At 40.5% G+C, this 15,609-nt stretch overlaps 1 protein-coding gene across 4 annotated transcripts in view; it reads left to right on the top strand.

Annotated features, from left to right (window-relative positions):
* Positions 1 to 15,609, top strand: part of lsamp (limbic system associated membrane protein) — a 245,977-nt gene that overhangs the window by 190,054 nt on the left and 40,314 nt on the right. For all 4 annotated transcript variants that reach the window (XM_085379558.1, XM_085379557.1, XM_085379555.1 and 1 more), the window contains one exon: positions 15,059 to 15,184. In XM_085379558.1, coding sequence (XP_085235684.1) covers positions 15,059 to 15,184 — 126 coding nt within the window. The remainder of the gene's footprint in view (positions 1 to 15,058; positions 15,185 to 15,609) is intronic.

Here is a 15,609-nt window from a genome sequence, read left to right as displayed (position 1 = left end):
CTAAAGAAACACAACTGAGACATTTTCATTATTATCATAAGTACTTAAACTACCCGTTTCCCTCTCTCTGGTCAGAAATCCCAACTTATGTCATGTATATACGTGTAAGCAGGTCTTCATTGCTTTTCCTATGTATTTTGTTAATGTTCAGTGAGTGTAAGCTGCTTTCTTCATTGCCTCTATATGTTATAGTCAGGTTTAATTCATGCATCTTTTCCCTGATTTCTTAATTCAAAACTATCTCACTTCTGATTCTTTCCAGAAATAATTTCACATGTAACACTTTGTCTATGTATGTTTTCTATTCTTGTTTACCTCTTTGTTTGTGACGGTGGACATCTCTAAACCATCATGAGTTCAGGCTTTCATTTCAATCCAATTACACCCTGTATTCTCACAGTCGAACTCGTCCGGCTTCGCCTCTCACTGGTCACTGTCCTCTTCTCTCAGTGTCCTTTTGTTGTCTTGAATTCCAGCAAACACAGTCTGTTTCTTCTCTGTTTCTCTTCAGTATTTTCCTTTTGGATCAAGTCCCAGCCTGGCAAAATATCACATTCAGTGCCTTTAAACAGTCATGTCACACTGTTCTTACCAGCCTGCTGTCCACCGTGCATGTTTCATCACGTGGTTTCTTCTTTTCTGTTGATCCTCTCAGTCATCTCTTTCAAGATTACTCCAAGCATGGCAAATCTGACAATCAATGTCCAGTGCTTTCCACAGCTCATTATCCCACTGTTCAACTGCCCCGCCTGTAATTTACAGTACATGTTGCACCGTGTGCTTTTCCATGCTGCTGCTGGTGTCGTCAGTTTGGTTTCAGTGTTAACGAGTCAGTTGCACTGTCTTTTGGCTGCTGTTAATTCTTGAAGTCCACGATGTTCTGTCGGTCTTCATCAGGAGATTAACTGTCCTTTGAGCTTCTTCTCAGGATGGGGACAAGTGCGAGGTCAAGCTGTAAAATTTTAAGCCAAAATCTGGCCTGTTTTCTCCCAATTATGCTACTCTAGTGGTTTTGGCACCGTACTCAAAATTCCAGGTTGAGAGAAGTCCACCTTTATTTATCTGTAATCTGTGTTAACACACTAAAACATACAATTAATATCCTTTTCATTTCTTTTCTCAAAACCTCCATTCGCTTTATCTGCCTAAAGTTTAACTCATCTGTTTCTCTCTCTGGGTGCTCACTCGTCACAGTCACTTCCTTTTATGCGCATGTAACTTCCTGTCACACACACACAGCTTCTTTAAAACTTTAAAACATCCTACTTTACATCACCAAAGAAATACCTCTCACACCTTTATTCATCATTCAAAACCTTCTAGTCACCGCATTCACACACTTAAAGTGTGACCAGAGTTGAGGAATATAACTCAAAACACACTTTCCTAAGAGTATTTTAGACATGCTTGTCATAATCAAAAAGAGCAAGTCAAAAACAAAAAACAAACGAAAAATTGAAACCTCCATTAATTCTCACCGCACACACAAGAAATTGAAAAAATAAACCACACCAGCAACTAATGCTGGAGAAAAGTTACTACTGAAAGTAATGTGTTAGTCTTAAGTATATACAGTGCACTCAATATATTTATATATCTGCATCCAAACTCAGTCAATTACTATACATCCACTACGGCAACTCAAAACTTTATTTATAGTCCTCTAATAAACATAAATGGCATCTTAAACACACACTCTACAATGTTTGCAGCAGTATTTGTAAAACCAACTGTGGCTTAAACAGTTCACTGCTTACTAATTTGCATTTTCACACTCACACACACACATCTAAAAATAGCAGCAGGCAGTCAGTGCATTACTGACTCGACACACAGAGATCTCTCACACCAAATTTTCTTATTCTATATTACAACGACGTCTTATATTTACAACCACTGTCAGATCTGTCAGCTTTAGCGCCTACCCAATTTCGACAAATTTAAAATAACCGCCCAGCGGATGAACTCCCTGAGTTTTTTGCGACCAATTAACCAGTATCTGTCCAACAGTTTCTGGCCTCATCTCTAAAATCCCTAACTCAATTTAAAAGCGTCAACCACCCCAAACTTTGCCTGAAGCTCTATTTTTGGCGTTTCACAGCCAAGGCTTACCCCGAAGTGTTAGGTTAAAGTTACACGCCCGAAGTCCAACTTCTCCTGTCCAAAAAAACGCAGACTACCGTTCCAAACGGTAAGGAGACTCTAGCTCCTAGTGATTCTGGAGTGCCCCAAACTCCACAGTGACCAACTGACTATCCCTCTTCGAGGACAATGCCTAAGCGTCCTTGGCATTGGCAAGCGTTACCTCTGAGCACTGCGCTTCCTAGCAGACTCGAACTGCCGTCCTAGAATAATTTATAATACTTTGAAACAACAATCAACACCCAACACAAGTGTATGACTGAGGCAGATGCAACCTAGTGGTCAATTTGACCGCTCAGGTCCACTCTTATGACCAAATTTGGACTCTATCCAACAAAATAACCAATTCCCTACCAAACTACTTGAGACTCGAACTCAATTTCTTTGGGACTTCAACCCAGTATTTAAACTTTTCTTATCAGACTCTTAACTGCTTTCATTTCTTCTTAGCAGAACTCTAACTGCTTCAACTCATGAGATTTTTCATCAAAATCAAAACAGACATCCACCAGTAATTTCAGTGAGTAGACTTAAATCTTATCATGTCCAATTTGGCACACTTTGGAAATAATTCAACAGGTAGTGCCTTACCTTTTGGATAAGCCGGCTTATGCCCACTCACTTCGACCACTGGAATTCATGTCTGCCCGTCAGACCACCTAAGACCAAATTTCTCCATCTACACCTCCAATTCTCCCTCCTCAACCACCGGATGAAGCCCCCAAATGTTAAGGTTCACAATTGAGGAAGGAGAGTACAAACCACCCATGGTCCAGAAGGTCTTGGTCAAACAATGATTTTAATGACTACACACGTGTGGGAAGAACACTGTACGCCGACAGCAATTAGTCTTCAACTTAATCAAAGCATGAACAGATATTTTATAGCATCAGGGTTTGATTTACTGACGCCCCTTCATGCGTCACAGATACATTTTATACATAGATCAGATCAACACCACAATGACTTTTCACCCAGAAGATCATCTTCTATTTTCATGGCTGGTACTTTCCGTTCTTGTCTTAAAGTGAATTGTTCCTCTTTCTTGCCGAGACATGACTAATTTCTCCTCTAAATAAATCTAACTCATGTGTGTGTGTGTGTTGACCCCACATGCTCTTTCTCAATTCACCTGTTGCACTTCTGACCTTTTACCAGACCAGAGGCTCACTGAGACTATATGTATGTTTTCTACTAAATAAATGTTTTAACCAAGAACCTCTACTTAAACCTTAATATGAAATGACCTGATATATAAGTGTTTTGTAAGCATGTATTGCAATTCCTTCTATGGCTCCAAGTCACTTGCACAATAGATTGTCCGGACATCGCGCCGAACAAAGCTTCCAACCCCCAATTAATTGACCGAGCTCCAACTCTTTAATAAGCACAGATATGCATTGTGTATAAAATAGTCATAACTGCACCTGAAATACAAGGTCAACATAATAACTGTATGCATAACATCTTAAGGCCTTCTTAAAGCTATCTGTTACATTGTTAAAGCCTCGTCTTAGCCTGCTGCTCAAAATAACTTCCTGCTTCTGCAAACTCTCTGCAAGCCTGTTTCCTGTCCTGTTACTTTTAGCCTTTCTGAAAGACACACACTGTTCAACCCCTGAATGCAATATAAACTCCAGATTATATTTATTATTTAACAATAGCAGTAAAATAATTTCCCTGCTCCACACGCTTTTCTTGGTACTTACGGTGCAGCGTGTCCTTGAATCATCTTCTTTTCAAGAAATGCTGGATTGGAGTGTCAGCATTACTCACCAAATAGTTTAGTGAACGAATTCAAACTGAATGAACAATTTGTGAGTTTTTGTTGGTATTAACGTGTGAGTTCTCTGTGATTAAAGGAAGGCAGGTGGTAAAATGCTCAGATTCTTTCCTACAAATGAAGCAGATTACCGGCATTATTTATTGGCCACAGCTGCTTTTAAATTGTGTCAAAGTGCAGCTCTCTGCCTTGATGTGCTGGGGTTTATGTTTTTTTAAATAGCTATAGACGATAAATCATGAGCCACAGTTTCATTATCTGATAGCAGCTGATATAATGTGCAATGTCTTGTTGTTATTATTGTTGCTTAATTGTTATTTACAGTGATAACAGTTAGTCCTTATATACATAATCTTTAATCATATCCATTATCCTATTATTGGGATTTTATACACAGATTCAATCTAATAAACAAGTCACCATTACCTGCACTGTGCAGGTGTTAGAATGCAAGCTGGCCAACAGGACTATAATTTTCCTACTTTTACTTCTGTTGTCTAACAATGCTGTTTGGTAACTTGTGAAGAACCTGTTGTGAATGTGAGGTAGATAAAGACCATAAAGTGTATAGAAAGAAGCACTGTATGACTGTATGGGTAAATGTTGTGTAAAGTGCCTCTAGTGGTCAGTAAGCTGAGAAAAGGGATATACAAATGCCTGCCTACTTCAATTTTTGATAATGATTAAGCATAAAGTAGCAAGTACGTTTACAGACCAGACCTTGTTCCCAGCAGCTGCAGCATAGAAGATTTTACTTAAGTTATCAATCTTACGGTGATTGGTATGTAGTCACTTGGGTTAACATTAGAGATGCACTGATTGCAATTTTCTTGGCGCATTTGTACCTATTGTACTTCATCTCACTAAGCAAAAGCAACAGCACCAGGTGCATGTAACAAAACAAAATTCCGGCATAATTTTCCAGTATGTTTATATCTTCACCAGATAGCAGGGCATCCAGCCTTGTCTCTGCATCCACTTGTCTCTGCAATTTGCTCATACCGAGGCTGCTGGCTTGTGGGTTTGTGACTGGCTATGGGTGCTGACTAGCATTAGCTTTCCCTTTTCCCCATCTTTAAAATGTCCATATTCCAGTTATGAAGGTGATTTAAATGTCTGATTAGTTTGGGGGGGGGGGGGGGTTTGTTCTTTTGTTAAATTTTGTGTCTCCAGTCACAGTGAAATGCTAGAAAGGGACCAGACTGTAGTCAAAGGAGCTTGGAAAGAAAAGCGTCTGGACTTCTTTAAGTTGCTTGAAGACGTTTCACCAAGGATAAAGGACACTCTTTCGAGGATGCCAATGTTCACATTTTGGACAGAGAGGACAGATGGTTCGAAAGAGGAGTGAAAGAAGCCATCTATGTCCACTGTGAGCGACCATCTTTGAACAGAGGCGGGGGTTTACGACACCAACTCTCTGCCATCTATAATCCAGTTTTGAGATTCCCAGACGCCTTAACGCCCACTCACATCCTGGGCCATCTGACCTCAGGAATTCGCATGATAAGGTGGGGCCAGGTTTCACAATGAACTCACCCGAAACTCTGGCTGATTGGGACCCACACCCAGTTTCACACCTTGGCTCAGGCGATTAGAGGATCATCAGGGGGTCCTTTTGTCCCTCTGTGGGGGGATACTCCCACTAGGTTTATATCTGGGACTCTCCACCATTTGACCTTAGAACTGAAGAAGCTTCTCGGATGAGAGGTGAAACGTCTTCAAGCAACTCAAAGAAGTCCAGACGCTTTTCTTTCCAAGCTCCTTTGACTACGATGACCTGGATGACTGAGAACGTTCACAGACATACGGACCAGACTGTAAATGGGCACACGCAAGGCTGACCAGGCACTCAGCAAATAAGTCAGTTCTGTGCCTTAAACTCTATTTAATACGATCAAACCACTGGGCAGCATGGTGTTTCGGTGGTTAAAACTGTAGTCTCATAGTCTAAGGAGCTTGGAAAGAAAAGCGTCTGGACTTCTTTAAGTTGCTTGAAGACATTTCACCTCTCATCCGAGAAGCTTCTTCAGTTTTAGGGTCACATGGTGGAGAGTCCCAGATTTAAACCCAGTGGGAGTTTCCCCCCAAAGAGGGACAAAAGGACCCCCTGATGACCCTCTACCTAATCACATGTTTAAATCTGGGACTCTCCACCATGTGACCCTAAAACTGAAGAAGCTTCTCGGATGAGAGGTGAAACGTCTTCAAGCAACTTAAAGAAGTCCAGACGCTTTTCTTTTCAAGCTCCTTAGATTACGATGACCTGGATGACTGAGAATCTTCACAGACATGTAGTCTCATAGCAAGAGTCCTGGCTTCAAACCTGGGTAGGGCCCTTCTGTGTGGAGTTTGAATGTTCTTACAAGTGCATGCACAGGTTTCCTCTGAAAGTTCTGATTTCTGCCCAGGAAGTCTCACAGAAAAGATGTTGTATCTCAAGTGTTTCATTTTGTGTTTATATTAAAAAAACAAAGTTGTTTGTTTTTTTTAAAGTGAGGTAAATTAACACTCAAGTTGTTTGTTGTTCGGACAGAGACACAGCTTCTCTAATAACTTTGTTGGACAGACTCTCTTATTTTACAATAATCTCACCAAACTTGAAGCTATTACTGTAAAATATAATCTTATTTGCTATAATCAGGGTGTTCTAACAGGTATGCACAAAGTTAGCGTCACATGCAAAACCTATAAAATAACATTACCACCCCTATAAGGTCTCTTTATCATTAACCTGGGGCCATTCTGTTACTGCTTCTGTCACTGGCACTACTCACAGTGACAGGCAGAGGTGGACACTTTCATCAGGACTCACCACCACAGTAATAATATCACCACTAAAAATCAGAGCACACAAATTCATGTTATGAATACTTATCACATTATCATCTTGGTTTGATTATTCTGTAATGTAATAGATGTCTGTATCTAGAGACAGTGCTAAAGGAAAGTGAGTTGTTATCATACAGAGACAGGCATTTTATTGCTTTCAATGCCCAGCCCACCAAGCGTCTCTGTGGTGAATACTCAGTCACAAGGACTAAGGAACTGCCTGTGGTTTCTCTTTCCTTGTGCGTGCCCACACACTTAAAGAAGCAAAGCTAAACCATAAACACATTCCTCCTTAATTACTCTTCTCTGCCTCGTTCTGCTGTCTCTCACTCTGTCTTTTGCACTCTTGTCTTTCGTTCTCTCTTTGAAGTTTGAAATTTGAGTTGAAAGCAAGGTCAGCATATTTATACTGTTTACATCACAGATTTATTTATTTATTTATTTCCAAACAAAACAGGAGATCATTAGCCAAAAAAAGACATATATTATTATTATTTGTTATTTTTAATACAGACCTACTGAATCTGAAATGGAAAACTCCTTTAAACTGTAGCTTGCTGTATTTTTATCTATGAATACTAACAAACTTTATTTTTGGAAGTGGAAGAGAGAAATGAAGTTAAAAGTAGGTCCACTTGAGAATACAGTTCCCGACGTGTAGAGAAATGATTGTTCACGTGAAATTGTACACGGTTAAAATATTAAATATATTTTTCCATGACTCACACAAACCCTGCCATCGTGCAAACGTCAGCAGAGATGCTGTGCATCATTGTGGAATTCATCCTTCCTGTAGTTGCAGATGCAAAGTGGAGTTTCAAAAAGCTGCCCTTTCCAACATTGCTCCTTGAAGGTTGACCTATGACTAAGATTACAATTCACAGCTTCCTTCCCCTCCACTCCTGACATCTGTACACCAGGCACTATATAGCCACCGGAGCTGAAATGTAATGCACACTTCTTTTCTTTCACTATTGTATTGCTTTGTACAAGTCCTCTCCTCTTCCCCCCAGTCTGGCCTTCCCTCCCATTTATAGAGGCGACAGGGTTATCAGAGTATGAGCAGTTGTTTTTTCCCCAATCCATTTTTATCTATGCTTCAGAGGATTAATTCTCCAGTCACACTTTCTACTCAGCCAATCAACTTTCCCACCCGCTGCTGGTTGTTTTTGAGGTTGGGGAGAAAAAAAAAGTCAATTGGGTTTTTTGTCACCTCGATCGAATGTTTCCGCCCCGCCATCCCCCTGTTCCATCTCAGCATATCTGATGAACCCATCTTCATTTTGGCTTGGTCATTTGACTACAGCGATAACTCTGTATGACTTCATTTAAAAGGCCGTTTGGAACGACTCTGTCTTGTCATTTCGTATTAGAGAAAGCGTTTGCTTGGGGTCGCTGTGCACCCATGTGTGTGCATGTGTGTGAGAGTCAGTGTGAGTGTTTTGTGAGATAGCTAAAGAAAGAAAGCGAGATGCCAGTTCAGTGATGCTTTTGCCAGCTATTACTGATGCTGTACGGAGACAAAATTTCTATAATAACTTTGCTGGAGAAACAATCTGAAAGATACAACCAGTGAAAAATTGCTTCTTAGAAAAACACGGTCGATATGGAGGAACATGGCAGCTTTATTTCAGGTTAGCACTGCAAGTCCTATCAGATTTAAATGTGTTTGCCACTTATGTGTTTGTTAGTTATACAATCAGCAGCACAATAGGCTTTCATATACAGCGGGAAGAATAAGATTTGAACAAGTCATTAATTGTCTGAGTAAATGTATTTCTAATGGTGCTATTGACATGAAATTCTCATCAGATGTTGGTAACAACCCATCCAGTCCACATGTGTCCATAAATTATGTGTACAATCAGAAATGACACAGGGGAAAAATATCTAACACATAAAGAGAGGGAGGTGCAGAAAGGCACAGAAAAACATGACAACAGTTAGAAAGCATTCCTGCCACTTACTTTCAGGCCCTACTGACTATATAAAGATAGCACTGCTGGGGCAATAACCTGGAAGTGGAAAGAACATCATTTCACCATAAAGTGGCCACGACCAGGTGCTCCCCACAAGAAGTGAAAAGAATTATGAGAAGCGTTGTCCAAGAGCTAAGTAGCACTTGTAGAAAGCAACAGAAAAACCTGGAATCACCGGGTACAATTATTTCAAAGAAAACAATAAGTAAGCCACCATGGTCACGGTCTCCACGCAAGACTATGTTGGTGAAGACAAAGCTTGCTGAGGGGCGTTTAAAGTTTGCTAAACAACATTTAGACAAGCCTGGGAAATACTGTGAGAGTATCATCTGGTCAGATGAGACCAAAATTAAACTCTTTGAATGCCATAAGACACTCCATGTTTAGAGTTGTAAAGGTACTGCAACCCTAATAACACCACACCAGCAGTGAAGTTTAGGTGTGGAACATGATTGTGTGGGGCTGTTTTCAGCATACAGCACCGGCACGCTTCATACAATTGAAGAACAGATGAATGGTTAAAATGTACCGAGATGAAAAAAAATCTGTTGCCGTCTACCAGGATGATGAAGATGAAACGAGGGTGGACGTTTCAGCAAGACAATGATCCAAACACACAGCCAAGGAAACTCTCAACTGGTTTCAGAGGAAGAAAGTAAAGCTGCTAAAATTTTTCCAGTCAATCACCTGAAAAGAACTAAAGGCTTTTGTGCAAATTATTAAATAAATTTCAGTTAGTGTGTTCAATACGTTTTCCCTGTGTCATTGGATGGGTTGTTACTGACATCTGGTAAGAATTTAATGTCAACTGCACCTTTAGAAATATATTTATTTAGAAAATTGGTGACAATTCAATACTTATTTTACTCGCTGTAGGCATCAGAACTCAATGGTGCGATATCTAAAGCAAACCTCACTGCAAAAAGAAAACTAAGTACACCTGCTGGTGTGGATAACACCAACAACCAGAGCACAGTTGGAGCACAGTCTTTATTGTCGGGCCAATGAGTAACTTTAATGGAGCAGTAAGGGTTTAAGTGCTGTGTTTATGGACAAATTGACAGCAGTTGTTGAAAGCTGGAAGTGTGTTAAATTTCCAAAACAGCTTTTTACAACTGATTCTGGGGCCTTTGACACTTTCAGGCAGATAAACAATACATTTTAATGGTTTACTTTGATTTTTATGCATAAATGACAAGCCCACATTACTCTCATGCACATAACAACATTTGTTTTGAGTAATGATGCTGTTCTAATATTTTGACAACTTTACACCTCCTAAATTCATACTTCACCGGAGTGATAATTCACGTCTCTGTGATGATGAAGACAGAGTTGTTGTTTTTTTAATCAGAGTTCGCTGTGGGGTGAGATAGAGACATGTGTGAGCATTAATGCAAGTCAGTCAAAATGGCTTCAAATTTAATTCACACATCTCTGGTTTTGATAACATCTGTTCTCAAAGAAGGCTTTTTGTGAATTTAGTTCTTATGTAAAGGGCAAACACAAATTGGCTTTCTAATTAGTAATGGTTATCCATAAATGGTAAGTGAACACAGAGCCAGGCTGTTTGAAAAATATAAATGTGAAGAAACGGAACAGAATGTTTTCACTTAATGAAATATGGAGGCGTACGGATGCTCAGTCTTTTTCTTTTTTAGCAAGGAAGCATAATTGTTATGTTTTATGAAAAGTCATTTTGTATATAATAACAGGAAAGAGTCACTGGTCTATTTTGTACAGTCTCAGATATAATAGATTCTACTGTAAAATGTAATATTTGCTGTACATGACAGACCATGAACTACAGAGTTTACATTTTATTTTTAGCAGCATGTTCTTTGACACCAAAGCACGTTACACTCTTGATTACTTTACTTCATTGATAGGATCAAAAACACTGACAGGATCAAAAAAGAAAATCTTAATGTAACCCATTGTTTTGTTGAAGCCTCAAGGCTGGTATTTTGGTCATTGTCATCTTGTTTTCTTTAAGTTTGACATTACAAAACTGAGACCTGGATCTGCCAACAAGTTGTCAATCACAACATATTCATGCTCTAATAAATATCCTAAACCAAATAACACGCTGTATGAAATAACTTTAGGAGCTAGTGAATTATAGAGTAATATTTACAGGGATCAACAGTAGGATCATTTTCTTGTTTTCATGAGGTCTCACAGCAAAAACTGAAATTAGCAGGTGATCAAGCAAGTCCGTTTGCTACCTGTTGCTTTTCTGATGAATCTTAATATTTGCAGATTATTCATAGTTTCATGACAAAGTATGTCAGCATGATCAGTGAGACATTCATTTCAGGATCCTGTTTGTGGACTTCAGCTCTGCCTTCAACACCATCCACCATCTCCAAGGCAAGCTTTCCCAGATGAATGTGCCTGATCCCATCTGCTGGTGGATCACTGACTTCCTGACGGACAGGAAGCAGCATGTGAGGCTGGGAAAGAATGTCTCGGACTCCCGGACCATCAGCACCGGCTCCCCTCAGGGCTGTGTTCTTTCTCCCCTGCTCTTCTCCCTGTACACCAACTGCTGCACCTCCACCCACCAGTCTGTCAAGCTAATCAAGTTTGCAGATGACACCACCGTTATTGGACTCATCTCGGACGGGGATGAGTCTGCCTACAGGAGGGAGGTTGAACGTCTGGTGTCCTGGTGCAGCCACAACAACCTGGTGCTGAATGCCCAGAAGACAGTGGATATTATTGTGGACTTCAGGAAGCACACAGCCCCACTCCCCCCCCCCCCCCCATCATCCTGACTGACACCCTCATCACCTCTGTGGACTCATTCCGCTTCCTGGGTACCACCTAGGGCTGGGCGATATGACCCAAAAGTCATATCTCGATATTTTTTAGCTGGATGGCGATATAAGATATATATCTCGATTTTTTTTTTTTTTTAAAGCCATAAGTTAAGAACAAAAAGAGAGTTCTTAGTCACACTGTGTCCCAGATGTCACACGGGCACTTTTATTTACATACAGCATAGATGTACATGAAAAAGTTACTCAAAAATAAATTATCAGCATTTATTAAATAATCATGGTCCATAAATAAAAGAAAACAATGTTGTTTTTGTGCATAACAAAAAGCTCACAATTGTGCAGTCAAAATGTAAACTAATAGACGCTGAGCATAATAACAAAGAGAGATTTCACAGCTGCACCACGTCTCTGAACAGGTGCCATTTGTGGTCCTTATAAACACACAGTACGTATCACTCCGCGAGGCTCCTCCTCGGTAGCCGTAATCCTCCGACAATCCATCAAGCGGTGCAGCTCCGTAGCTTAGCAAAGTCATATTAAAACATTTTTTGACAGATTGCTGAGCGCTGTGTACCACATAAAATCGGTTCGCGGTCAGTAAGCACAACCAGAATTCATACATAAGGCGCACTGTCGATTTTTGAGAAAATGAAAGGATTTTAGGCCGTGCAGCCCCTCCGGGCTGCATGTCGTTAGCGCGGTTAGCACGGTTAGCTCGCTAACACGTTGACGCCGTCCAGCCCCACGCACGGTAACTCACTAACGGAGATTTTCCGCTTTCATCTTGTCATTGCCTGCAGGTGAAGCTATGGGGGAGGCGGAGTTGTGTTCAGTGAAGGAGAGGCGAGGCCGAGTAACGTTGTGTAGAGACAAAAGTGGACGAAAGAGAGGCAAACCTGCGGCTCCACAAGTATAATTATAACGTAACATAGACTATATCGATATAAACGATATTGTCACATCTTATATCTCGTATGAAAATATATCGATATTTTTAAAAAACTCGATATATCGCCCAGCCCTAGTACCACCATCACCCAGGACCTGAAGTGGGAGCCCACCATCACCTCCGTCATTAAGAAAACCCAGCAGAGGATGTACTTCCTGAGGCAGCTGAAGAAATTCAACCTGCCAACACGGACGATGATGCAATTCTACACTGCAATCATCGAGTCCATCCTCACCTCCTCCATCACCGTGTGGTACGCTGGAGCCACTATCAGGGACAAACAGAGACTGCAGCATGTTGTGCGCTCTGCTGAGAAGGTGATTGGCTGCAGACTCCCATCTCTGCAGCACCTGTACACCTCCAGGACACTGGGGCGTGCAGCTCGGATCTCAGCTGACCCTTCTCACCCTGGACACAGTCTGTTTGACCTGCTCCCCTCAGGCAGGAGGCTCCGGTCCATTCGCACCAGAACCTCTCGCCATAAGAACAGTTTCTTCCCCTCTGCTGTTGGCCACATGAACAATAACCATATGATTGTTCCCACCACTAACACATGACCCTACGCTGTGTTCACTGCAGCATTCCATGTTTGGCACTGTTCACCACCTGCACTCATGTATATATCTATCTACTTAGCACTTTTAATTCTTATTCTTATTTTTATTTTCATGTCTATTTAAGCGTTATATGACAGTATGTTTGCACTAAGTACCGCAGCAATTTCCTAATGTTGTAAACCTGCTCAACATTTGGCAATAAAACCCTTTCTGATTCTGATTCTGATTTAGTTGTTTTAAATTAACAGTGGCTCCATTTAGAATAAGCAACAAACACAGTTAGGAATTACTGAAAAATAAGCAAAGTCATTTGGATTTTCTCAATGCTTTGTCAGATAAAGCTCATTTTCACATACACTACACTTTTTTTCAGAATAACTGAAAAACTAACGTTTTGTGCATTCAAGTCCTTCCTAGGTGCCAGGAGGAAATGACATTGTTTCAGAAGGAGCTGTAAAAATCCCAGTTCTATTAGATGATTGGCATCAGTTGTTTCATTCATGCCTCACAATCACCGTGCACGGCTTATTGTCTGCTGGAACTTTCACACTAACACAGGCGACTGTCAGAGTTCGCTTCACCCTGCCAGCCTCCTTCCTGGTGGCTATATTATCAGGAGTGTTTGTAAAATGGGAACCAACTGTTCTTGTGTTGGATTCAGAGAGTTCCTTCAAAACTGAACTATTTGACAGATATGGGGGTTCAGTTATTAACAAAAACATAGTGGATGAGAGGATAGCTAGATAGAAAAGACCATTCTTCCTCCTCCTCCTTCTTCATCTTCTTCTTCTTCTTCTTCTTCTTCTTCGTCTTCGTCTTCGTCTTCTTCTTCTTCTTCTTTTTTTTCTTTTCTTAGGTAATAATGATACCCTGGTCAGTTAGGTAGAAGGATTGCCAGTAACAACATGCAGCAAGCGCTTATAAGTAAAGTAAACACCTACTGATTCCTGCTGACTGTAATAGAGATCTGTGAGTCTGTGCATGTGCCTCATTTAATATAGCCGGGTTTACAGTTTGTTGAGCCCAAAGGAATATAAATCTGACACACATACGTATGAACACAGACCCTGAAATTAGAATAATAAATCCATTTATTGTACTCATAGTAACTTAAAGTTTTTGAGAAAAAAAAACAGTCAGTATTGCTGTTTCTCCTGCATAATGCATGTTCCAGCATTCATCTTATTCCAAAGTCATTGATCATTTATGTATTTTTTGGCCTCTCATCTGCATATACAATACTTTATCCTTTAAAAAAAAGAAAACAACACTGATGCGTTCCCTCTACATCTTTCATGATTGATTGCACCTTAGCTGCTGACTCACTTTAACGCTGACTGTAAAGTCTTAATTCTTTTATGGGATTTTTGTGGCGCTTGTTTGTTTTCTGTGGGGGGAGGAGGAGGGAGGGCACAGGAAAGGACTCTCCCTCCTCTGTGTGTTTCTGTTTGTTTGTGCGGGTGTGACAGCAGCAGGAGTGATGTGTAAATCGGTGATTGCGAGGCAGGATGATCTGTGACGAGATGAAACGGCGCCGTGTCGCTTTGAACATCAGTGTCAAATTCACACGCACGTATAGCGGGATCCTCATTTCAGCCTTAAATTTGGATTATATATTAAATAAAGCCTACTTCCCTCAAAATAAACTCAAAGTGAATCTGCGGCAGCCGTCTGGTGGGTCCCCATATGACAAGACAGGCAATCTGTTTTTATGGGCTCAGATCCCAGGGCAGGGGATTAAATTGCTTATTTGGATCCTGGGTTAAGAAAGTTTACCATAAGTACCTCTGAGGGTTATAGTAACAGGGGCAGAAAAAAGTTCTCTTTTTTAACACCTACTTTTAACTGAGAAGATCCAGGTTAGCTTGTGTCTCCATCTAAGAGTTTTTATGCATGTATGGTTAAGAACAAAAAGCAACTTTGTGTGTTTGGTGAGAATATGCATGGGTTTGATGACAATTAACATCCTCTGTCGTTCATGCTCATATTTAATAGCATTATTAATCTTGTTGTCATTTCTCTTGTGTCTTCAGTTCCAGCCAGTATCTACCAAGTGTCAAATGACATTACGGTGAATGAGGGCAGTAACGTTACACTCAGTTGTTTGGCCAATGGCAGACCAGATCCTGCAATCACTTGGCGACTGCTCAACCCATCAGGTAAGAACTGTCAATCAGTACTCATTATCACATTTGAATAAAAGGTTTTTGTTTTCTTAAGCAAACCATGAATAAACATCTTTTTTCTTTTTGGGTGCAGAAGATTAATGTCTGTCAACTTTACTAAAGCTTAAATTTGGTGGCATGACTCTGTTCTGAGACCCAGAGAGAGCAGAGGCGAGAATCCCATCACTGAAAATGGATATGGCTACAGATAGATAGTTGAAAGATGAATCTCGGGTCAGGCTAAAGCATTTCAAATACTATATTATATATGAGATATGAGCCAGTTGATGGAAGGGTAGGTGGAGAAGTGTATCAGCTAAGATACCAGCTAAGACTGAGATCAGCTGATCTGCGTCGCTTGTGGCTGAAACTGATTTTGCAGCCAATTAACTAACAATGTTGGATTTTTCTGGATCAAT

The sequence above is a fragment of the Rhamphochromis longiceps genome, linkage group LG14 (genome assembly GCF_057381845.1).
Source record: "Rhamphochromis longiceps isolate RC_006_pf linkage group LG14, R_longiceps_female_GT1.1, whole genome shotgun sequence".
In the NCBI taxonomy this organism is placed as follows: domain Eukaryota; kingdom Metazoa; phylum Chordata; class Actinopteri; order Cichliformes; family Cichlidae; genus Rhamphochromis; species Rhamphochromis longiceps.
This window is presented reverse-complemented; position numbering and strand designations above follow the sequence as displayed.